Here is a 26,966-nt window from a genome sequence, read left to right as displayed (position 1 = left end):
AGGAGTTGCTATACCAGGCCAGTCCTGAGGAAGCGTCATCAGACCCGAAACATTAACTATGATTTTTTCTTCACAGATGCTGCTGGACCTATTGAGCTTTTCCAGCAACTTCTGTTTGTATTCCTGATTTACAGCATCCACAGTTCTTTCGGTTTTTATGCCATACCAGGCTGTTTTGCATTTGGATAGTATGCTTTCTGTGGTGTATCTGTAAAAGTTGGTGAGGGTCCTTATGGATATGCAGAATGTCCTATGTTGCCTGAGGAAGAAGAAGTGTTGTTGTGCCTTCTTGACAGTCACATCTACATGGGAAGTCCAGGACAGATTGTCTCTTATTGTCTCTCATTGGAACTTGACGCTCTTGACCCTCTCCAACTCAGCTCCATTGATGTAAATGGGAGCGTGTTCTCCTCCTTTCTTCCTGAAGTCAATGATCATTTCTTTTGTTTTGCTGACATTGAGAGAGAGGTTTTTCTCATTGCATCACGACACCAAGCCCTCTACCTCCTTCCTGTATTCTGACTCATCGATGTTTGATATCCGTCCTACCATGATGGTGTCGTCAGCGAAAGTGTAGATGGCATTGCTTCAGAATTTGACAACACAGCCTTGGGTGTACAGGGAGTATAGTAGGGGGATGAGAACACATCAGTGGGTGGCACCAGTGGTGAGGGTTATTGTGAAGGACGTGCAGTCTATCTTCACTGATTGTGGTCTGTGTGTCAGGAAACTGAGGATCTGGTTGCAGAGGCCGGAGCGGAGATCTACATCTCAGAGTTTTGAGAATGGTCTGGAAGGGATTATGGCCTTGCAGGTGGAGCTGTAGTCGATGAGTAGGAGTCTGACATAAGTATCTTTGTTAATCAAATAATCCAGGGATGTGCGTAGGGCGAGGGAAATGGCGTCCTTGCGGACCTGTTTGATCGGTAGGCAAATTGCAGGGGATTGACTCAGACTGGGAGGCTGGAGTTTATATGGATCATGACCAGCCTCTTGAAATATTTCATGATTATGGACGTCAGAGCCATTGGGCAGTAGTCATTAAGGTGCGTTGCATGTGCTTTCTTTGGTATGGGGATGATGGTGGTCTTCTTGAAGCAGGTGGGGACCTCGGCTTGTATGAGGGAGAGCTTGAAGATGTCAGTGAATATCTCTGCCAGCTAGTCTGCACAGGACCTACGTGCATAGATGGGAACTCTGTCCGGGCCCATAGCTTTCCTTGAATTGACTCCCAGGAAGACTGATCTGACGTCTGCAGTGGAGACAGAGGGAACAGGTGTGGCCGGGGTAGGTGACACCATGTTGCTGGCATTCTGCCCGAATCAAGCATAGAGAGCATTGAACGCATCAGGAAAGGATGTGTTTTTGTCTGCTATCTTGCTGTGCTTCAGTTTGTGTCCTGTTATGTTGTATAGGCCTTGCTACAGGCAGCAGGCATCTCTGATGGCTTTGTGGAGGTCGTATCTGGATTTTCTGTATAGATTTGGGTCATCCAAATTGAATGCTGCATGCCTGGTCATCAGTAGGGAGTGCATTTCCCAGTTCATCCAGTTGGGGAACACCTGGATTGACTTGTTTGGCATGCTGTCCTTTACACACTTACTAATGAAGTCCACGACGGTGGTGGCCTACTCGTTTAGGTTGTCCGCTGAATTCTTGAATATGATCCAATCCACCGATTCCAACCAGTCCCGGAGAAACTCTTCCGCTGCCTGAGACCAGCATTGTATCACTTTCTGTGAAGGATCCTCCCGTTTCAGCTTCTGCTTGTAATCTGGGAGGAAGAACACGGTGCTGTGATCTGATTTTCCGAGATGTGGACGGGGAACGGAGCGGTAGGCATCGGTGATGGTTGTGTAGCAGTGATCCAGGATGTTCAGTCCTCTGGTGGGGCTGGGGATGTGTTGGTGGCATGTTGGCAGCACCCTCTTGAGGTTGGCCTGATTGAAATCATCGACCACGATGAATAAGGCCTCGGAGAATTTCGTCTCCAGAGTGTTTGTAGCAGCGTAAATCTCATCCAGGACATTCTTCACATCCGCATGGGGTAGTATGTAGACTGCTGTTGGGATGTGGAGGTGAACTCATGCAGCAGATAGTAGGGACGACATTACACTGTAAGGTATTCTTGGCCTGGGAGCAGTGGTTCACTAGGGTCACCATGTCTGTGCACCATCGAGGTGTTGATGAGGAAGTATATCTCTCCATCCATTTCCTTAGCCGAGGACACCGTGCATTCAATATGATGTATGAAGAACCCCTCAGCTTGCAAGGCACAGTCAGGGATAGCAGGAGAGAGCCATGTCTCCATACAACAGAGCACACAGCAGTCTCTCAGTGCTGTCTAGAAGGTAAGCCTAGATCTGAGTTCATCCACTTTGTTTTCGATAGCTTGGACATTGCTAGGAGTGTGCTGGGGATGGGGTCTTGAAACCGCATTATTTCAGCCTCACCCACAGACCAGCATGTCTTCCCCATTTTTCTGGAGGTTTCCTGCATCTGGATGGTGCCGGGAATGGTGCGAGTCTGCTGCTCCAGAAGGTAAGTGAGATGGCTCCTTGTTGGGTTGGGCCTCCCCTAGGACGGGAGACCATGAGAGTTCGGGCCTAGGCTTCTCCAGTCTCCTCGGGGATGGGTCGTGGCGGTACGACTTTTGGTCCTGGATGGACCAGGCCGTCAGTGGTGTGAGTCTTTTACTCCAGAAGGTAAGTGAGTCGGGTCTGGTCAGGCTGACCCTCCTCGGGGTCAAGTAGCTGCAGGATTGGGGACCAGGCCTAGGCTGGTCAGGCCTCCTCGGGTTTGTGTCGCTGTGGGTCTGGGGTTAGGTCCTGGCCTGGTTAGGCCTTCTTGGAGTCGAATCACTACGGGTCTGGGGTTAAGCTCTGTGCTGGTTGGTCCTTCTTGGAATCGAATTGCTGTCGGGGCTGATTTCATTCCAGGTCGGATCAGGACACCACAGGGTCAGATGGCTGTGGGATCAGGGTTCGGAACTTGGTTCTGGGCGTCCTCATGGGTCCTGCGGGAAGCCATTGGTTTTGCCCTGGTCCTGCCAGCTCAGCTTCGGACGCCGGGACATTTGAAGGATCCTCAGACCTGTAAGTAGATTTGAAAGTTATTACTAACTTTTATACACTTAGAATTTAGGTTTAGAAGCATTGAACGGTTATAAGAAATGTTAGAATAAGGTCTGTAATGGGGAGCTCACAAAGAGTTGCTCAGTGTCAGTACCATTTTGAACCTCTAATTGCTTCTCCAGCTGTTTCTCCAGCCTGTTTTCAACTTCAATTAAATCATTTAAGAAGTCAAGGAGGGAGAGAGTTTGAAGTGGGAGCGCAATGGAAAATTGCTCTGATTCACTGTTACCCTACGTACAAATTCAAATTTGGTTAATAGCTCCCATTTTTTTTTGAATTCCTAAAATTATGCTTTTGCACAATTTCATAGAGTCAGTTAAAATAAAGATCTTAGATTACACTTTAACAGTCTAAATGCTATCCTTCTGAAAAAACAATCCACTCAAGTAGTTATCTGGTTGACTTAATTTGTCTGTTGGTAGGAAATTTAGTGGAATTCTAATGAACTCAAATCTCAAATGAAAAACATCCAGAAATATCATGAAGAGTCAACAGATTTCAGAAGAGAAGTTTATGCTCAAACATTTAAATTCATCAAACAAGTGACAGAGAAAGCAGACATGGGTATTGTAGTTTGCAGGAGCAAATTACTGCAAATGCTGGAAGTATTAAAAACAAAAAATGCTGGAGATCACAACGGGTCAGGCAGCATCCATGGAGAGAAAGCAAGTTAACATTTCAAGTATAGATGACTCTTCATCAGAGCTCCAATGCTGTGATGAAGATTTATCTAGATTTGAAACGTTAGCTTGCGCTCTCTCCATGGGTGCTGCCTGATCCACTGTGATCTCCAGCATTTTTTGTTTTCAGTATGCATATTGTAGTTGATGTAAAATATCTGGATTTTCAGGAGGAATTCAGTAAGATATTTCATGATTCACTTCTGACCAAGCTCAAAGTGTGTAGAATCAAGGAACAATACCAGAAAAGACAGCAAAATGGCTACAGAACAGGAAACGTGGGGCTCAGGATTAATGGTAGAAAATCCAGCAGGTAAAAGTGGGAAGCAATTATCCCCAGGGAAACGTACTAGAATCATTGTATATAAGAGTTAGTACCTGAAGGGACTAACTGACATGATCAGGTAAGTTCCACATATCAAGGTGTACAGGACAGATTTAGTGTTGTACCAGTGTTCAGCGAGGGTGGCTCCAGCTGGGATATACTAAGTCAATGTCTGATTGTAACAGCAACAGTAATGTGAACTCACTCCTAAGTTGAGCCTGAAGTCTCACAACCCTCCATCATATTTTTCAATTTTACTTCATTCAGGGAAAATGGAAATCGCAGGCTGGGGCAGTTTGTGTTATCCTTGCTGCCCTTAAGAAGGTGGTAGTGAGATGTCTTTTTGAACCACTGCAGTCTGTAGGAAATGTAATGAACTCAAATTACAATTTTAAAAAAAATCCAGAAACTGAAAATATCATGAAGAGTTGTGCCGTTATTGAATCACAATGTTATTTGGGACAGAGTTCCAAGATTCTGACCCAGTGAGAGTAAATGGATAGTGCTTTATTTTCAAGTCTGGAAGGTGATTTGGAGAGGATCTTGATGTACCATATATCTGGTACCCTTTTCCTTGATTGAATGGGTTTGGAAGATACTGTTGAAGGAAACTTGATGAATTTCAGCAGTGCATCTTGTAGATAGTACACATTGCAGCTACTGTACATCACTGGTGGAAGAACTGTGGATCATAGATCATAGAATCCCTACAGTGTAGAAACAGGCCCTTCGGCCCAACAAGCTCACACCGACTCTCAGTGCATCCCACCCAGCCCCAGCCCCTGATAACCCACCTAATCTACACAATCCCTCAACACTATGGGCAATTTAGCATGGCCAATCCACCTAACCTGCACATCTTTGGACTGTGGGCGGAAACCAGAGCACCCGGAGGAAACCCACACAGACACGGGGAGAATGTGCAAACTCCACACAGACAGTCACCCAAGGGTGGAATTGAACCCGGGTCCCTGGTGCTGTGAGGCAGCAGTGCCAACCCCTGAGCCACCGTGCTGCCCCACCATTCCCAGTGTGGCACATGTGCACATAATAGAAATGAAATCTATTAATACACAAGTCCCTTACTTTGCTGACAGAAATAACATGTCCACACACTGCACCTATTTCAACTGAACAAAATAAGTGTCTGCCATTTTCTAATTCCTTCTTCAGTGTGATGCCTTGACCAATTAGAGTCAGAGTCAGTCTGATTTAAATTTAAACAAAGTTTGGCCGTTAACTGTTGATCATTATCTAACACCATCACATTCTCCAAGGTATTGCCTCTTTTAATCATAGTTCACTTGTCAACCAATCATACATTATAAAATGTTGATCTTCCTTACATTGGCATTCTGGCAAATGTCCTGACATGTACAAGATGAAAAGTTTTGTCAAAGTGTGACTATTTTCAGCTTTAAAACATTTTCTTCATTTCCTCTGACAGTTTTAATCTTCCTTCAAAATGTGAAATGTTGCCCAAAGCATCACATTTGTTTTAACTGCTCTTAGACATCTAAAATAAATTCAATAAATTATAAACCAACATTTATACTTACTTAAGCTGAAATATGCAAAATGCTTGTACATTTGTGATTATGGTGGCAGTCAAGTGGGGTGCTTTTTCCTTCATGGTGTCAAGCTTCTTGAGTGTTGTTGGAACTGCTCTCATCCAGGCAAGCAGGGACTATTCCATCACATTAATGACTTGTGCCTCATTAATGGTGAATAGGATTTTGGCATTCAGGAGGTGAGTTGTTTGGTTGAGGATTCCTTTGTTTCTGACCTGGTCTTGCAGTCACTGTAGGTAAATGACTAGCCCAGTTCAGTTTCTGATCAATGGCAACTCCCCAGGATGTTGCTAATGGGAGATACAGTGATGGTGAATGTCAAGGGGCGATAGTTAGATTCTGTCTAGTTGGAGGTAGTCATTACCTAGCATTTGAAAGTGTGAATGTTACATGCTGCTTGGTAAGCGAAGCCTGAGTATTATTTAGGACTTGCTGCATTTGGCCAGGGACTGTTTTAGTATCTGAGGGGTTGTGAACGTTGATGAACGTTGTGCAATCATCAGCAATCTGCAATCTGGTCTATTATTCTGATGTACTTATGATTTTTCTAGTTAGCATGCAAAACAATATTTTTCACTGTATCTTGACACAAGTGACAATAATAAATCAAATCAAACCAAACATGTCCATTTCAGACCTTATGCTGAAGGAAAGGTCATTGATGAAACACAAAGCAGTTGAATAAAAGTTTCAGTTAGTTAATGGTGAAATAGGGCTAAGCCATTTCAGTTAGGAGTGTCTTATTAAAAAGTCAGAACTGAAGGATTACACATGTTCAGAAATAGTATAGAGAATTTGGAGCAGCTGATATGTACAATTAATAAAGATAAAGAAGCCTTGGGCAAATACAGACAATGCCTGCTACATGTACTGTATCAAATGAGTAAATTTGGTCAATATATGGTGTGAATTGACTAAACTAAGAATTTTGAACATGACCTAGTTGGTATAAAACCTGAAAACATGTGCGTCTTGGCAGAGTTTAATCTTTGATCAGGCTGATTCTTCTAGTATTCAATTGAACAAATTTCTGCAACAGACACCTGAACCGTCTTTTTTTTTATCAAGTTGAATAACAGTAATTTCTGGCACAGTCGTAAAGATCTTGTATTGCACGTGCAGGACCGGCACTGCACTTGGGTGAATATGTTTTAACTTACATCCTGTAGTTGGAGCGAGAGAAGCACCAGACTGGTGTGGGCAAGATTCAAAGAATCTGAAGGAGGACTCAGGTCAGGAGGCACTGAGTGAGGGGGTCGAAGAGGAACAGGACAGCCAGAGCCAGACAGATAGGTCAGACCCCTAGGAGGTACTAGCAGAACACATGATCCAAAAGCTGTGCTGGTTGGAAAACTAAGACCATGCAGGGTGGGCAACTCATAGAATCCCTACAGTGTGGAAACAGGCCCTTCGGCCCAACAAGTCCACACCGAACCTCAGTGCATCCCACCCAGACCCATCCCCCTCTAACCCACGTAATCTACACCTCCCTGAACACTACGGGCAATCCACCTAGACTGCACATCTTTGGACTGTGGGAGGAAACCAGAGCACCCGGAGGAAACCCATGCAGACACGGGGAGAATGTGCAAACTCCACACAGACAGTCAGCTTAGGCTGGAATCAAACCCGTGTCCCTGGTGCTGTGAGGCAGCAATGCTAACCACCGAGCCACCATGCCGCTCTGAAGAAAAAACATAAAAGGTGGTTTTAGGTGAGAAGACAGAAAACCAAGTTTAAAATAAAATTTGTTAAAGGACACTCAAGATGATGCACATTTTGTAGCATGGACAAGCTACAAGGTATCATTGCTTTTTCTAGAAGACCGCCTGCGAAAAAAAAACTACAAAAAAAGAGTCCTAATCAAGGATAAGGGCTGGAAAACAAGAGTTCTCAGACAATCACACACAAAATTAGTTTCTATAGAAAAACGTTATAAAAATAAATCTAAAATGAAAAGAAACATTTTAGCTCAATAACACTTTTATTTTAATTCTGGATAATTTTGGGATGTGAAATGTCTGAAAAAGCATTCAATGAGTTACTTTTGAAAAATCTGAGTTTTTAAGTGTAAAGTGTGAACATGCAAACAATGGCTTTGAGGTAATACTTGATTGTACGCTAACTGTAGTCAAAGGAGGTACATCACCTCAGGAGGAGGGCACATCTAAAATGAGAGAGTAATTAAGGAATAAGTGGAAGCTGCTTCTCTACCAATACAAATAACAGTGATTATGGTTAACGCATACCAGAAGCCAATAGAGACTTCACATTAGTAGGTGGCTAATGGGTGGATAAGGCAGCCACAATGAGTCCAGAACACTGGGTGGCAGTGCTGGCAATTGGGCTGGAGGAGAGAACCATGGGAGAGGGTGAGGAACACCTGAAGATAGGAAATGCATATTTGTTTAACCTGTCGCAGCACAGGGAGTATGGCCTGACCAACTGCCAACTCAGGAGTTTATCACATAAGGACAAAACTGATACAAAATGTGTTAAATGTAATAATATCTGAATTGCTGCAGCAAACCCAGTTCCATTAGAATCAACACTCATTAAGATATTATATTGAGTAGAGAATATTGGGGGTTATTAGAGGAGATGATTATGTATGTTATTGTAATATACCACTATTTGCAACAGTGATAGAAGGGAACACAATAAGCAGCACTTTAGATAGGTGCAGTATAAAAGTCTCTTCATGGTATGTCCACATCTGATACATGATGCAGAACAAGAAAGATGCCAGTTTGATGTATCAGCACACTGTCCAATGGAAGTTTTATGGGCTGCAGTGAAACCAACTCATGTTGCATTTCTGCATACAGGGACATGTTGGATTACCATGACACGATTGCAGCACCAATATGAGAACAATGGATTCTGTCCTCTTATCATCCAATTAAAACTTACAGGAACAAAAACAAAGTTGCTGGAAAAGCTTAGCAGGTCTGACAGCATCTGTGAAGGAAAAAACAGAGTCAACGTTTTGGGTCTGGTGACCCTTCCTCAGAACTGGACCCGAAATGTTGAATGTTTCTTCCTTCACAGATGCTGCCAGACCTGCTGAGCTTTTCCAGCAACTTTGTTTTTGTTCCTGATTTACAGCATCCACAGTTCTTTCGGGTTTTATTTAAAACTTACAGGTACTGGCTAGAATGAAAACGATAGAACTGCTGGAAATCTGCAGGATAGAGTCAGTTTACACACAGATGAAGGAAGACATTAAGAAGAACCTGACAGTATCTGAGCCAGTTTTCCTATACAATCCCATTGTTGCCTAAATACCTTACAAGAGTTTGAGGTGAGGCGAGCTAATGCATAAAATATATTTCATACAGCAGCAACAAGCCAGGTCATTGGCTGACAATGTCAAACAAATAGATATCACCACTGACATAGAAACATAGAAACATAGAAGATAAGGGTAGGAGGAGGCCATTCAGCCCTTCGAGCCTGCTCCATCATTCATCGCAACGATGTCTGATCGTCCAACTCAATAGCCTAATCCTGCCTTCTCCCCATAACCTTTGATCCCATTCACCCCAAGTACTATATCTAGTCGCCTCTTGAATATATTTTGGCATCAACTACTTCCTGTGGTAATGAATTCCACAGGCTCATCACCCTTTCCGTGAAGAAATATCTCATCTCCATCCTAAATGGTCTACCCCAAATCCTCAGACTGTGACCCCTGGTTCTGGACACAACCACCATTGGGAGCATCCTCCCTGCATCTATCCTGTCTAGCCTCCTGTGAAACTGGGTATCGAATATACAGATATACCTATTGATTCGGATTATCTCTCATGTTTAAATTATCGCCAAGTTGGTATTGCTTCAATACCTAATCAACTTGGTTCTCTGCTTCAGAAGGACACAGAAAAGATAGCTAGGAATATGGAATTCAGAAAATACATGGCCAAAATGCATCATGCAAGAACACACCATAATAGGCCAACAAGTACAGATGGTTTAACCAAGTACAATACATCACTAGTATCTATGGGTGGTGGATTGTAAAGAGAAACAGCAATACCACTAAGTTGACTACCTTGGGTCAGGCCAAAAGCAAAAGTGAGGAGCTAAAGCTCAGCCAAAAATTTCTAGGCGGAGGAAACCACTCTGAAGAATTCCTCCAGTGATTCCCTGGAGCTGAGATGACTGATATTCAACAGCCAGAACCATCACCTTTTGTGCCCAATCTGACTCTCAGAAACAGCATTTTCCCTGATTCCTTTTGATTCTGGATTTACTAGGGGTTTTTTATGCCACACTTGGCCAAATGCAGTCTTTTTGGCAAAAGCAGTCACGCTTGCCTCCCCTCTGCAGTTCAGTTGCTTTGTCCTTATATGACCAGGACTGTAATGAGGTCAGGATCTAAAAGGACTGTGTGCCAGTGAGTAGGTTATTGTTGAGCAAGTGCTGCTTTATAGCACTGTTGATGGTACCTTCTATCACTTACTGATAATTGAAAGTAGACTGGTGGGGCAGTAATTAGCTGGGCTGGATCTATCCTAATTTTTGTGTATAAGATGTGTCTGAACAATTTTCCATATTGTCAAGTCGATGCCAATGTTGTAACTGTACTGAAACAGCTTGTCATGTTCTGGAGCACAATCTTCTGTCCTATTGGCAGAATGTTGACAGACCCATTTCCTTTCCAATTTCTAGTGCCTTATGTAATTTTTGAGATCACGTGGAGTGAATCAAACTGGCTGAAGAATGGCATCTTTATGCAGAGAACCTCTGAAGAAGGCCAAGGTGCATCATCCACTCGACACTTCGAGCTGAAAATTGTTGCCTGTAGTCTTTAATATTTGTGGCGCTTACTTCTCCAGTAAATTGTTCAATTGTTCACCATCATTGCGTGGATCATAGAGTAGTATAACTATCTATTTTACTGTTTTCAAAATTGAGCGAACATTCTTCTGAAGACTTTGTGTAGGCATTCTTCCCGAGTTGGTATCAGTATTTTAATCCAATACCAGCAAGAAGAGTTGGTGCCAGCAAAATGACCCAAGGCATCCCAAATGTTTTAGCCACACTATATTATAATGGTGTAGATGAGAGGATTTTACCAAATACCAAAATAATCTGTGTGTGTCACAATTTACAGAAATAACTAGTGCGTGAGAATTTGAAACACAATCTCAGTATTAATGGACTTCAATTTGAAGATTTGCTGGTGGCTATATAGCTAACAGAGAGGAAGAATGCACAAAATACAAGGAGAAATTAGGAAACTGGAAGGAAGTATGTTTATTTGGCAACTTAATTTCAACATAGCTGAATGTGAAACAGGACAATGAAATAGGGTAAAGAAGGGGGTCACAAAGTCTAAGTGCGTTTGAAAAGGGATCTAAATGTGGAGATACGCAAATCCCTAAAAGTAGCAACCCAGGTTAGTATGGCCATATAAAGGAAAATTGAAACAAGTACTGGATTTAATTTTGAGAGGGACAGTATTGAAAAGCAGAGAGGGTATGTTAAACTTCTCTAGAATCTTACTTAGTCCTCATGTGGAGTACGGTGAATATTTCTGGTCTGTGTAAAAATAATAATATAGAATCAGAATATACAAAAAAGATTCACCAAAGTATTACCAGGACTGAGAGAAAAGGGTTCACAGGTTCACAAGTCTCAGCAAGCTAGGATCATTTCTCTGGACAAGAGAAATCTGAAAAGATGATTTGACAGATGTCTTTCAGATTCTGAAAAATTCTGATATGATAAATTCACGGTAGTGACAAATTTTTCACATTTGGCTTATACAGATTAACAGGTCACAAATGTTGAATAATAAATCCAACAAGGAATTCATAAGAAATGTCAATAAGAAATGTTTAGTAAATTGAATAACATAGATACATATAAGGGGAAGCTACTTAAACAAACAAGGAGTTAGGAAGGATATATGTCCCTTATATGCCCATGGGTTGTATACCGTTATATACAGTATTAATACTACATAGAACAGTTGTGCTTAAATGGCTTATTTCAGTGCTGTAGATGTACAATTGATAAATTAATCCTTGAGCTATTAAAAAATCTGTCAATAAATAGGGTTCAACTTATGCATAGAGTACAAAAGCAAACAGCCAGCATGCAAGTGGGTGATCATCATTTTGAAATGTCATCAGCATGCAAAGTAAAGAGTCACTGAGCCTTAAACTTCCACACATCTTCACAGTACAGTGCAGTACATACTGCTTATTCGGTTCCTCAAACCCAGACAAATGTCTAGGGAGTAAAACATGCTTTTTTAGGGGTGAAAAGTTGAGACTGGCTACCAATGTGAATATAACATGTCATGACTAAAAAAGAGAGATGATTGACTTACATGCCAAGAATATAGAAAAATATATGGAGCCAGAAAAATGGCTTTGTATTTGACATGGTCTGACACCTATCAGTTTCAATAATTCTATGTAATTTAAATTACTTTTAATCAGTTTATGATTAAAAAGATAGCATTACACCAAAGCTAGAGAGAAGAGCTGATCTTCAGGAAGAGCAATTCTACTAAGGCAAATAGATACCTTACATTTTTTTTCTGTTGTCAGTTTCTGAAGAGGGGAAATTGGGAGTAGCAATTTGAAACTTATAGGTTAGTCTTGAGAAGTTGAAATGAACATCATTAAAATCAATCATGTATCCTGTGCCCTGTGGTAAGGTCGGAAATATTTGTTGCAGCATGCTCCTGTGAAATCAAGTGATGTTAGTTTTAATTTTGCTTAAAGCTTTGCGAAAGAACTTATACTAGATAGTGATTACCAGAACAGTATGGGCACCAATTAATGATCTATATAATCTAAAACCTTTGTTTCAAAAATACTTTTTCATCAATCACCAGAGTGTGTTTTGTTCATTGATTCTAACTACAATGGGCAGCTCACTCACAAAACATAATCATGGAATGGATGCTTGAAATGACAGAAAATGATGTACAGTTTGATATTGTTTGACCTTATATGTATGGCCTAGGAAATTATTGAAAGGTAATAATTTTCTTCATCAGTAGCAGAAATGAATTTCTAGTTACCCTGTGAGTGCTTTACTACAGTATAAATAAACAAAATACTATGTACACTCGAATCGTGGGCAACCTTGCATAAAAGTCGACTCTATTTTCAGCTAGAAATTATTAATTTTTCATATATCCCTTATATACATGGAAATGCCAGAGTCAATATTTAAGGAAAAAAGTGCTGGGCATTTAGAAAAACTTGATGTAAACAAATAATGTCACCATGTTTTTTTGAAAGGGAAATCATGCTTAATAAATTTGCTTGAGTTCTTTGAGAATATAATGAGCAGAGTTGATGAAGGGCAACCAGTGATGTAATGTATTTGGATTTCCAGAAGACATTTAACAAGGTGATATATAAAAGACTATTGTGCTAGATAGGCGCTCGCAGTATTGGGACCAATATATTGGCATGGATTATGGATTGGTTGATACACAGAAGACAGACATTCAGAATTAATGGATCTTTTTTCAGTTGGAAAGATGTAACTACTGGGGTGTCACAAAGATCAGTGCTACACCTCAATTGTTTACAATCTTGATTAATTACTTAGAAAAGGGGCGGAGTGTCATCTATCCAGATTAGCTGATAATGCAAAAATAGGTGGGAGGCCATGTTGTAATGAGGACTTAAGGAAACTGAAAGGGAATGTAGGCAGGTTGAGTGAATGGGCAAGAAACTGGCAGATGGAATTTAATGTAGGAAAGTCTTTGGTGAAAAGAATCAAAAGCCCTACTATTATTGAAGTGAAGTGGCATTTCATAAAATATCCAACAGAGAGACCCCTAAAGAGAATAGATTAGAATTCAGTTGGCTAAAGTGTTAGAATAGCGGTATGATCCCAACATGTCTCAAATTAGTTCACATTTATATTTAATAGAGGAAGGGCAGTGGTAGGCAATCCTAGGAGTTCAGAAAGTTGCAGGTGGTGGAAGAATTTTGGATCTCCTCCACCCCCCATGCTCTCACCTACCAAAAAAACCAGTAAATCACTCATGACCATCTGACACCCACCACACTGTCAGTCCAGTCAGGACTGAACCTTCCCCTGCCAAAATCACTATTGTCCCCTCAAGTGACAATTTTCCCCCAACCCAGTATATCTGAGCTCAACACCATTCCTTTATTTTCAATCTTTCCCAGCCAATTCTGCAGTCTCTGATTCCCTATTGACCTTCCTTTCCCCAAAACAACCTGAAAAACCAGTACCTCTGATCTACCTACCCCACTTCAACTTCTGATCTTACCTCACTTCCTCCACACCCTCACCCCCATCTCTCCACCTTTCTGATCTTTGCTCACCCAAGACTGGACCTCTGATCTCCTCACCTCTAAGCCTTTCTAAACTGTCCCTGCCAGTAACTACTGATTGGCTCCCCACCTTTGGCATCCTACTGTCACTCCTCCCCAAATCCCAATGCTTCAGTCTTCCTATCCAGCCTCTGATCTTCCCCTACCTCTAATCTCTCAATGTGGCTGGCTGTAACTCAGAAATAGAGAAATAAGAAAGATCTTCCTGCCACTTGGAGTGAGTACAAAATGGTCAACTGGATGGCACAGTGGTTAGCAAAGCTGCCTCACAGCACCAGGAACTCAGGTTCAATTCGGCCTTGGGTGACTGTCTGTGTGGAGTTTGCACATTCGCCCCATGTCTGCACAGGTTTCCTCCCACAGTCCAAAGATATGCAGGTTAGGTACACCGGCCATGCTAATTTGCCCGTAGTGTCCAGGCCTGTGTTGACTAGGTGGATTAACCATGGGAAATGCAGGATATGGAGATAAGGTAGGGGCCTGAGTCTCGGTGGAATGCTTTTCAGAGGGTTGGTGCAGACTCAATGGGCCAAATGGCCTCTTTCTGCACTATAAGGACTCTATAAAATGTACCTTCACTGTGAATATCAGAGCCACTTAATCTCTTCTCCTTCCCTTTCTTCTCATCTCCTTTACCTTGTATCCCTTGCATGCATCAATTCCAAGTATGAATTATTACCATGTACAAACTAAGATCACCACAGTAATGCCTGCATGGACCCAATTATTATGTTTTTATCATTGAACCACCATTGGTATTCTGCATAGAATTAAAGCCATTTGCTAATGATTGAGCGCTGATGAAATTCAGTAATTACCTGCCTTTTCTGTATTACATGTATTAACATATGTCTCAAAAAAGCAATTCTTGATCGAGTGATTCATCACTGGAATGAACACAGGGGAATACAGGTTCAGAATTCAGTAGAATTAAAACTTTACACAAAGCAATGAATATTAAAACATATTGCAGCCTGATATTTTCACTTTACGTAACTGAACTTTAACTAATGCTTTCTAATTTCTTTTCCTGCAGATAAAGGTGACATATGTTTAACGAATGTGTTCCTGGAGAAGCAGGACTTAATGAGCTCATCTCCTTAAATTTTGCTGTTAAGCAGTATATTATTTTCTACTGTGAAATCTTCTGCTGGGGATTCAAAATTAAAAGGAAAGAAGAATAAAATTGAGACAAAGACACTTCCTGTGAATTTATGAAACCTAAAGCTGGCAAATACGGAATGTCTTTTGAACACAGAAATTTTGGTCAGCAAATTGTGCCAGGCAGATTATGGAAAATTATTAAAAACTTTACATGTGAAGTGACAGACACAGAATAGACCATTCAGCCTAACCATGTTTTTCTTCTGTATTTATGGCCCTTTTTTAATTCATCCACAGACTGCAGGTATCACTGGCTAGGACAACATGCCCATCCCTAATTGCACTTAGGAATGTGGTGGTGAGCCACCTTCTTGAAATATTGCATTCCTTGAGGTGTAGGAATCAGGAATGAAATTCCAAGTTTCTACCCTGCAACAGTGAAGGAATGCCAATAGAGTTCTAAATTGGTGTGATGTGTTTGGAGAAGAACTTGCAGATGGCGGTGTTTCCATAAATCTGTTGCCCATGTCCTTCCAGATGGTTGAAGTCATGGATTTGGAAAGTGCTGATTAAGAGGCCTCAGTGAGTTATTTGTAGACAGTACAATGCTTTCTGTTATTGTCATTATTTTCACCCCAAACTATCAGCAATCTCAGCTAATTTGTGAGTCAGAGTAAGACTTATTTAAGGTAGATCACTGTTACAAGTTCTCCTTTCTCTATAATTTGTCAAGGGAAAGTGGTCAGTAGCAGAAGATATACAACTGCAGAGTTTTTATAAAAGAGGCACTATTCTTAGTTAACAGGTTGTTTTACGCATTACAGCAATTAGTACAATTTATATTTATGAGTCAGGTATAATAACTAAAGCTTTCCCAAGCTGTACAGAATGTAACTATTCCTTATGCAGGCTAGTTCTAAACACCCTTTCTTCATCCACTGATTGCATTTGACATCAACAGAATAGGTATAGTTGAATGTGAAATGAACATTAGATACTTTTGAACAATTAGCTTGTCTGACAGATGGTAATGAAGGGAGTGAATGTTGAAGGTGGTGGATGAGGGGGCCAATCCTGTTGAGTTTGTTGTGTAAATTGCTGGAGTTGAACCAATTCTTAGAAAGCGCAAGGTATTCTATCACACTTCTGGCTTGTGCCCTACAGATGATGGGCAAGCTTTTGAAGAGATACCACATAATTTGTAGTTTGTTCTTGTAGCAAAGCTTTGCAGCTTCAACAACTTTGGCTTAGAATTGATGAGTTGAAGTCTGATATGCACACGTTGCGACACATCAGGGAGGGGAAATGTACTTGGGCAGGGTCAGACCCCTTAGGACTGGGTCGTCTCATTGAGTCACCAGTCAGAGAAAAGAGGGTGAGACTACATTGAGGCTGGTAAGAGGACCCAGAGGGCAGGTGTGAAAAAGCCTTAGCCTCTTCAATTGTCTGACAGGTCTGAGGCTCTTTCAGCCTGATGGGATAAGAATGAAGAATTCAAGATAGATGAGATAACTGACAGTGCACTATGGTACAGGAAGCCACTTTGTGAGGTGGGGGGTGGTGGTTGCATTGGGATTAATGTATCAAATTGAGGGAATTGACAATGTTTTTGCCTGTGTTGGCTGAATTGTTTGTCCAGTGCTGCAGTTCAAGCTAAAACCTCAGATTTGAGAACAATTTGTAGTGGGTGGATGTGGATCCAGTAAGCCTGGTCCATTTAAGTCCCAAGGACATAAGCAGGACAAAAATAGAGGTTTGCATAACCGGTATGAGGACCTAAGCAATTCAAAGATTGTAAACTTTGAATTATCGTGAAAATTAATGCTGGGAAAATAAAATTAGAGAAATGAATACAAGACTCAAAAATGAATACAGAAAGGAAAGTGGGAGTGGGTGGGGGTATCTAATTAAAGGGCATCAGCATCAGAACTAGGGAAAATGGAATTGTACTATATAGACAGCTATGGCGGCATCAGTGTTCTGGCGAACTACTTAACTAGAGAAGGGCTGCAAAATGGTAATGGTTAAATGATCAATCACTAGTCAGGCATTGATTAACTTTGTTGTGTTAGTTAACAGAAAACAGGAAAGCATAATACAGGTTATGAAGCAGACATTATAGCAAACCAACTGATTTCTTTCTGTACAGGTTGTAAATCACAAAAGTAAATGAACTGCCACAAAGAGTTGCAGCATTGTATACACATGGCACATGGAGACCTTAAACACAAATTCTCTCATTGGCAAGGTACATATACAACAGGAATGAGAGATTGTTTTAAACGAAATAGTCAAGGCAGGGGACCAAAACTGGAAAGGTATGTTAAAATAATATAGAGACAAGGCAAGAGAAATCTATTAATATGGGAAAAGCTAACCAAGGTGTGACAGGAAGTACAGATCTAAAGAATAGAAATAATGAAAGAAAAAGCAATAAAGGTTCTGTTTTTAAATGCACATGTTATTCAAAACAAAATTGGATGAACTGATACTTCAAGAGTAAGTACACACAATCTGATAGTCATTACAGAGCCATGGCTGCAAATGGCATTGATTGAGACTGGAAAATTGGAGAGTAGGTGAAAGTTGGGAAAACAGGGAAAAAAATGGAAGGGCTATTCTGTCAATTAGTGATGGCATTATCACAATAGAGAGGGATTACCCGTGTCCAAGAAACCAAGATGTAGATACAGACTAGGTAAAAATGAGAAATGACCGAGGCAAGTAGTCACTCGTGGGAGTGGTGTACAGGTCCCCTAACAGTAACCATAGGTAGGATGCAGTATAAAAGAAGAGATGATGAGAGCTTGTCGGAAAGGTAAAATCATGGGGGAGTTTTAATCTACATATAGATAGCAAAACTTGGCTGTGGAAGTTGGTAGTTTACTGAATGTTTGCAAGATAGGTTCTTAGGACAGCATGTTCTGGAGTCAACAAGAGAGCAGATTACTCTCGCTTCTGTAATTAATGATCTCATAATGAAGGTGCCCCTATGTAAAAGCAACCAAAGTGGGATTGAAATTGATGTTTAGTTTGAGAGAGAAAAGTGTTGGTGCAAGACTAATATTTTAATCTTAAATGAGGGCAATTATGAGGCCATTAAAGCCTTAAAGTACACTGGCAAATTAAGTTAAGGGACAGGACATTAGAGATGTAATGGCAAAAACATAAGACAATATACAAAATGCACAGAATAGATACAGTGGAAGATCCACCATCTGTGGTCAACTAAAAAAGTTAAGAATAATATCAAACTTAACAACAAAATGTATAGTTTTACAAAAATAGATAATAGGTTTTCTCTTTCCTTGCATACTGGGACAGAAAATTTTTTAAAAAGTGCCTAGAAGACTAAGAAACAGGAAAAAAAGAGCATGAGATAAAACTGGAAAAGCTCAGCAAGTCTGGTAACATCTGTGAAGGAGAAAACAGAGTTAACATTTCGGGTCCGGTGACCCTTACTCAGACCCTTCCTCGGGTCACTGGACCCAAAATATTAACTTTGTTTTCTCCTTCACAGATGCTATCAGACCTGTTGAGATTTTCCAGCGACTTTGTTTTTGTTCCTGATTTGCAGCATCTGCAGTTCTTTTGGTTTTTATGAGATAAAACTAGTTAGTAACATAAAAACAGATAATAAGAGTTTCTACAGATTATTAAAAATTTATTTCATGAGATGTGAGGATTGCTAGCTAGGCCAGCATTTATTACCCATCCCTTATTGCCCAAGAGGGCAGTTTAGAGTCAACCACATTGCTGTGGATCTGGAGTCACATGTAGGCTAGACTGGGTAAGGGTGTCAGTTTCCTTCACATGAGTGAATGTATTGAGTTTTCACCCAACAATTGACAACAGTTTCTTGGCCATTGTTAGACTCCTGATTCTGGTTTGTTATTGAATTCAGATTCCAACATCTGCCATGTTGGACTGTAATCCTGAGTCCCCAGAATGTTACCTGCATCTCTGGATTAATAGTCGAGCGATAATACCATAAAGCCATCATCCTATTGGAAATAGATAAGTTAGAAAAATAAAATAAAAAGAAAAAAAATGGAAAAGAACCTCAGCAAGAAACAGAATTAACATTTACAATTTGATATGAAGCTTCTTCAGAACTGGATCTCGTTCTCAGAGATTGTCCTTTAATACAGAGATGAGCAGAAATATTTTCACAGAAGTGGTAGTTGCATTTTGGAATAAACTTCCTGAAAAGGCAATAGAAGCAGTGTCTTTGAATATTTTAAAGGCAGAGGTGGATAAATTCTTAGTGCAAATGTGAAGTAATCAGATCAGCTGTAAGGTGGGGAAAAAATCCCCATCAGTTCATGAACATACCTTGAACTGAAAACCCTCCAAAGACAGAAGTTGTGGAAATTTAATTGGATTAAATTCACTGAACGTTTGGGATTCCAGAAATCATGGCCTGTAATTGAACCAAAAAAAGGCTGTTTGGGTCAGACTGGGAAATATATAAGCCCAGGGCAGATGTCTGGAACAGGTATTAGCTTGTAGAAACTAAAGGAAGACCCCCATTCACACCCCAGCTTAAACAATGGAAGCCAGACTGCAGGAAACAAACAATTTCAACAACTTCAGACCCTCTGGAGCTTGTAGAGGTACAAAGCCATACAATTTTCCAGGCTCTGCTCAGGCACAGAAATACAGAATATTCCGCACCATTGTGCTACATGCAAACCTGTTCCACCTTTGGATGTAAAAACATTGACAACAATATACAAAACTGAATGAATACCCATTCAAGCAAAATACTGGACATTCCAAAACTATTGAACCATTCACCTTAAACGAAAAGCCATTCACACCTACTCCAGTGGTCAGGAAGCTCATTCAGCCCCAAGAGGGAGAACAATAGCTCGACAGATTTGGTGGGAGATAAGGGGGCCTGCAGTTGGCTACAACTGGAGACCCTGAGCCCAGCACTGGGCACTGAGAAACCAATACTGTGAGACCAGCAACATGCCCTGAGTCCAACCTGGTTTGTGTTCTGAGGTGGACTCTACAAGGTAAGTTTGAGAGTCCGAGCGGGAAGCAGGCCCCACTTGTGAAGGAAAGCAGCCCTCGCAACCACTGAACACCAGCAACTGACCACAAACCTCCACTCGATATCTAGAGGCAACCGAAGACATCCAGAGGCACAAGACACCAACCGGGGCAAAACCAGCAGCATCCACCACCATCCAGGACAACAACCCGCTCCCAAGGAGCACCAAGAAAAGAAATAAAACCAAGGTACTCACCAATATGATCCCATATATCTAACCACATCAATGGACACCACAAGCCTGACTGTTATTGGCACTTGCGGCCCTTCGCCCAGCTGCGGCAAGAGACTACGAACAAAAGCCAGTCAAAATCGTGTTTTCACTCCAGGGATGAGCCTAAGGTCATTGAGGCCCTCTAACCCAGCTTGGCTGGTCTTAGATAGGGGACGATGGGGTTCAGGGCTAACAGTGTAGGGCACCCCCTCAGGAAGGGAAGTGGAATAAGACTCCTGGTCAGCAGATAATCTCCCTCTCTTTCTCTCTGTCTCTCACTCTCTTTTCCCTGCTAACATAAATAACAGCCATTCACTGCAACTATTAAACCCACTGTATCAAGTCTTGGCTGCAAGGCTTAACTGGGGATTGAGTTAACTGGGAGGCAGGTCTCAGTCAGATGGGCAGCATGGTGGCACAGTGGTTAGCACTGCTGCCTCACAGTGCCAGGGACCTGGGTTTGATTCCATCCTCGGGCAACTGTCTCTGTGGAGTTTGCACTTTCTCCCTGTGTCTGCGTGGGTTTTCTCCGGGTGCTCTGGTTTCCTGCCACAGATCAAAGATGTGCAGGCTAGGTGGATTGACCATGCTAAATTGCCCGTAGTGATCAGGGATGGGTTTATGGAGGGAATGGGTCTGGGTAGGATGCTTTGAGGTTTGGTGTGGACTTGTTGGGCCGAAAGTCCTGTTTCCACGCTATAGGGATTCTATTCTATGTGGGTTTTGATATTCACTTTTTTGTTTTCTGTGAAGATATTCAATTTGATTGTTTTTCTATAAAATCAGAGTTTTCTTTGCCTCTGAAGCATCTACCTTCTGGGTTTTCCACCACGCCACATTCCACAACATAAACCTAGTGTCAGAACCAGGGAGCTGGTGAACAGTAAACCTGGCAGCACTCCCTACACATCCATGTTGGTGGAGTAGGCTGAAGGTGTCAAGTCGTCTGCTCTTGCCCCTGCTCCTAATGTGTGCATATTTGTTTTATTCATATTATTGATATTGCTGGAACAGTTGAGTTTCAGGTTAATGTTAATTGTCAAATATTGATCATGAGAGATAGCGATTGTAGAAATTGGAACGAGTTCAGCCAGGTGGATCTCATTGAATATGAGTTCCTTGATTGTGGATGTTTACCAGGGCCAATCAGTGAGCCCTGGCTGACAGATATAAACAGGAGTCTCAGGGATTCTCCTCACTCTAGGGACTGGCTGTGAGCTAGCTCGTCAGAGTCTATGATCTGTACATGTGTAAATAAAGGGTGACTTGGTGACAGGATACTGGCCTCTGTGGACTATTTCTGTAATGTATTTGAAATCTCCATACAAGTTTTCTCTCCTCCTCCCCTCAAATCTTAACTAACCACAATATCTTCTTGTATTCCTTTCTCCCTCACACATGGTTTAGCCTTAAATATATATATGGAATTTCACTCTGCGGTACCATCTGATTGTAAGTACCACCTTTAGCTATTTTTTGGGTCAAGAAATGTCCTGTTGGCTTTATTAGTGACTCTCTTATATGAATGGCCTCCAGGTTCTGATTCACTTACGGATATTTTCCATGCCTACTTGATCAAATCCTTCTACGTTTGTAGGATCTCTATCGAGTCACCTCATAGTCTTCTTGTTTCAATGGAGAACAGCACCATCCTTTTTGATAGTTATGACTGCTTAGTTCTGCTTTCATTGCAGCAAAACCTTTTTGCACCTTCTTGAATGTATCTAAATCATTTACACAGTATGGAGCTCAGAACTGTGGGCTGTACTCCATGTGCGGTCCAATCAAGGCTGTATATAAATTTAATGACTTTCCTGCTTTTCAATTCAGTTCTTCTAAAAATAAATCTCAGCAGCTGCTTTTAGTGATTTGTGAATCAGTATTACCTTGCTCTTTTTATTTCTCACTTAGACACTTATTATCCAAACAGTATGTGGCCTCATTTTTCCTACCAAAATGCAACACCTGACAATTATCTGTATTGAAATTGATTTGCCAATTATACACTAATTTTGCAAGTTTATAATCACATATTTTGTCACCATTTCCATCATCATAATTAGATATACCCATTTGCTGTTGCCTATAAATATTCTGTTCAAAGCCATATTGTTTGAGAAACTAATAACTGTTGATTTTTCAAAATAGCTTTGTTGGAGCTTTCAGTTACAGTTCAGTAATTTTATTAAGCAGCGTGTTGTATAGGGGTCTGAAAGGGTTTATACTGCCGTAAGGACCACCCACTGTGAGGATGTCATGAGGACTTATGAGAGAGTAACTAAGGAACTTGAAGGAATCTGACCTAAGACCAGGATCTCCTAGCTGTCTGCAATAATATACATTACATCTGTATTACGTGTAAATAGCTGCAGGGATGTAATTAACTATATAATATTTAGTACAAGAGATTTTTCTCATTTGACCAGAAGGTGACTGTTCTCATTCGCACATTCAGCTAGACCTCGTGAGGCTTGAAAAACATATGCCTAGATGGTTTTGGTAGAAGGCAGCCCAAAGGGCAGAGGTTCAGAGAGTCATTTGAGCCTTAAGGTGGTGATAGTCCCTGCACCTTTAGGAGATGCCTCAGGATTAGGTGATAGCCCCATTGTCAAGGATATGAGCTATGGCCAACAGCTGAATCAAAGTATTTTTGGTGATACTGAAGGAAGAGCTAAAACATTATGGGACAATTGCTGCTCACAAATGGAAGATCTGTGAGGAAGAGGAGTGGTGTTTCATTTAAGCATTCATCAGGAAATATTGGAATTACAACTGTGTGTTCTTTTCCTTGAAGTTGAAATAGGGAGGTGCTCACATGAAACTAAAGAGAATAGAGCAGGAAATGGAGAACATGACCTTTGATGGATAACTGCTACATTACACTTTCAATCTGCTTTCCCCGTTACATGAAACCTATTTGCACAACAGTTATCTGTTCAGCCCAGTTTGCAGTGCTGTGTTATTTTGAACACCTACAACATCAGTACCATTATACAATCAGAATCTGAATGAATTTCTGAAACATTCCATCTTACTGGTTTATTTTTCTGGTACTATTTAAGGAGATGAGGGCATTATTATTTTAAATTGTTCATGGCAAGTATCAGTGCTACGTATGTAAGTCGTCAGTTTAGATCACTGTTCATGCAAGAAGTGACAGACCCAAGCAAGGGAGAGAGAAGTGAAGATGATTCTGTGTTTATCCTCACACTAGCATTTATATTGTAGGTAAGAAAATGCTTAAGTGAAAGTAATCTCATCAACAGGTAATCTTGTCCACCAGTGCCCCCCACAGCTCTACCACTTGTTCCCTCATTAAATAGATTGAGGGCCTTTACTAATACTACAACAAGCTGTTTTGCCCAGAGAAAACATTGAGTAACCACACAAGTATTGACACTGTCACTGGGTCAAAATCCTGGAAATCCCTCAGTAAAAACATTGTGGGTGATTGTACCTTTGACAGACAGACTGCAGCAGCTTAAGAAGAGACTAACCGTTTACTGTCTAAAGTGAATTAGGAATGGGCTACAAAAGCTAGCCTAACCAACCTCATGCTCATATTTTTTTTGAAAGGTGAAAAACAATTAATGCTGCAAGGTTCCAGAAATCCTCAGGGCCTCAATCCTGAGGTGTTCTGAATGGAGATAGCCAATATGCTGGTTCGCTCTAGAGTATTTTCCCTGAGGAAGGATAGAAGGCAACATTTAGTGCGTAGTCAATTAAAGATCTCTTAGGACCATTTGAAGGAGAACCATAGGGGTGGCACAGTGGCACAGTGGTTAGCACTGCTGCCTCACAGTGCCAGGGACCCAGGTTTGATTCCACCATTGGGCAACTGTATGTGTGGAGTTTGCACAATCTCCCTGTGTCTGCACGGGTTTCCTCTGGATGCTCCAGATTCCTCCCACAATCCAAAAATGTGCAGATTAGGTGGATTGGCCAGGCTAAATTTTACGTGCAGGCTAGGTGGATTATAGGAATGCAGGGTTAAAGAGATAGGGTAGGGGTATGAATCTGGATAGAATGCTCTTCACAGGGTTGCTGTAGACTCGATGAGCTGAAATGCTTGCTTCCACACTGTAAGTATTCTACGATTCATTCAGATTTTGGCATCAGCTCTTTGTTTACGTAGGCTGTGGAGGTCTGTTTAGCTGCTTGGTGCCATTTCCCAGCAGCAGATTGGGGAGGCCAGAACTCCAGGAATGTTTAAAGGCCCAATCAGTGTACCAGGGTGCACCAGATCTTGTAGCCTGCCCTGCAACAGATATCATCCATCCATCCCAATACCCAATGAGGTGAATTGGCTGTAAAAGACATTTTTAAATATAATTTGAAGAAGTTTAGATGAAAGAAACATTCATAAGGTGTTCTACCTTTCACTTCCACATGCCATAGCATCCTGCTGATGCTTTAGGCTGGTAGACCTTGATTGTCCCTTACTTGGTATAGCAAGCCCACCTTCTGACTCCGAATTGGCTGCTCTCATCCCACACAATGCAGCTTCTAACACCCATTTGAATGTGACAGTGACGTTCAAAAGCCTGCAGGGATGTCAAACTCCCTGGATCTTTAATAAAAGTTTAAAGGTAAGAATTGCACAGCTTTAAAAATGACAAGCGCTATGTTAATCACTGTATTCAAGTTTACAATAGGTGCATATTAATTAACAAGTGAGGTGTGCATTAATCAAAAATTAGGTTCACAAGAATTGAGTGTCTTTCTGCAAACTTTTGTATTTAAAGCTTCTTTTACAAAGAGAAAGAAAAAATAACTTAAAATAACTGCAAAGGAATGCAATGACCATTGAACACATATTTTGATCTGCTGTAACCTGCTCTAATAACTAGTCTAAATGCTTTCACGATGTCATATACATCCCACTTGCAGACAAAATAAGAGTTACATTTCCTCCAGTATACTTGCTCTGTTAGATAGAAGAATCTGGTTTGACAGCTGAACAGGACAAGAATTACAAATATGTTCTGAAGAACAGTAGAAGAGATTTTATGAAATAGTTCCTCCAACATAGAGCCTGAAAGGATGCAAGCACAGATTGAGAATTCCAACATCATAAAAAAGAATTGCATTTATATAGAACCTTTTATTCTTCTAGGATATCCCAAAACACTTTGCAGCCAATGAGGTACTTAAAGACTATTAAACCTTTGTTGCAATATAGGAGTTTCCTCAGTTAATTTTAACATAGCAAGTTCCCGAAAAATAGTGATGAGGTAAACTCTAGAAAACAGCTTTCATTAATGTCAGACATAGTAGGAACTGCAGATGCTGGAGAATCCGAGGCAACAAGGTGCAGGGCTGGATGAACGCAACAGGCCAAGCAGCATCTTAGGAGCAGAAAGGCTGACGTTTCGGGCCTAGACCCTTCATCAGAAAAGGGGGAGGGGGAGGGGAAGGGGTTTCTGAAATAAATAGGGAGAGAGTGGGAGGCGGATAGAAGATGGATAGAGGAGAGGATAGGTGGAGAGGAAACAAACAGGTCGAAGAGGCGGGGATGGAGCCAGTAAAAGTGAGTGTAGGTGGGGAGTTAGGGAGGAGATAGGTCAGTCCGGGGAGGACGGACAGGTCAAGGGGGCGGGATGAGGTTAGTAGGTAGGAGATGGGGGTGCGGCTTGAGGTGGGAGGAGGGGATAGGTGGGAGGAAGAACAGGTTAGGGAGGCGGGGACGAGCTGGACTGGTTTTGGGATGCGATAGGGGGAGGAGAGATTTTAAAGCTTGTGAAATCCACATTGATACCTTTGGACTGCAGGGTTCCCAAGCGGAATATGAGTTGCTGTTCCTGCAACCTTCGGGTGGCATCGTTGTGGCACTGCAGGAGGCCCAGGATGGACATGTCGTCTGAGGAATGGGAGGGGGAGTTGAAATGGTTCACGACTGGGAGGTGCAGTTGTTTATTGCGAACCGAGCGTAAGTGTTCTGCAAAGCGGTCCCCGAGCCTCCACTTGGTTTCCCCGTTGTAGAGGAGGCCACACCGGGTACAGCGGATGCAGTATACCACATTGGCAGATGTGCAGGTGAACATCTGCTTGATGTGGAAAGTCTTCTTGGGGCCTGGGATGGGGGTGAGGGAGGAGGTATGGGGGCAGGTGTAGCAATTCCTGCGGTTTCAGGGAAAAGTGCCGGGTGTGGTGGGGCTGGAGGGGAGTGTGGAGCAGACAAGGGATTCACGGAGAGAGTGGTCCCTCCGGAAAGCAGATAAGGGTGGGGAGGGAAAGATGTCTTTGGTGGTGGGGTCGGATTGCAGATGGCGGAAGTGTCGGAGGATGATGCGTTGGATCCGGAGGTTGGTGGGGTGGTACGTGAGGATGAAGGGGATTCTTTTTTGGTTCTTATTGCGTGGACAGGGTGTGAGGGATGAGTTGTGGGAGATATGGGAGACACGGTTGAGGATGTTCTCAACCACTGAGGAGGGGAAGTTACGGTCCTTGAAAAACGAGGACAACTGAGATATACGAGAGTAGAATGCCTCATCCTGGGAGCAGATGCGGCGGAGGCGAAGGAATTGGGAATAG

The 26,966-nt window shown here is 41.8% G+C and overlaps 1 protein-coding gene across 1 annotated transcript in view; it reads left to right on the top strand.

Annotated features, from left to right (window-relative positions):
* Positions 1-2,515: 2,515 nt before the first annotated feature.
* Positions 2,516-26,966, top strand: part of LOC125487829 (T-cell-specific guanine nucleotide triphosphate-binding protein 2-like) — a 100,591-nt gene continuing 76,140 nt past the window's right edge. Inside the window, exons 1-2 of the mRNA XM_048620232.1 lie at positions 2,516-2,541; positions 2,940-3,095. Of these exons, the coding sequence (XP_048476189.1) occupies positions 2,516-2,541; positions 2,940-3,095 (182 nt within the window). The remainder of the gene's footprint in view (positions 2,542-2,939; positions 3,096-26,966) is intronic.

Source organism: Rhincodon typus, chromosome 3 (genome assembly GCF_021869965.1).
Source record: "Rhincodon typus isolate 14 chromosome 3, sRhiTyp1.1, whole genome shotgun sequence".
NCBI lineage: Eukaryota > Metazoa > Chordata > Chondrichthyes > Orectolobiformes > Rhincodontidae > Rhincodon > Rhincodon typus.
This window is presented reverse-complemented; position numbering and strand designations above follow the sequence as displayed.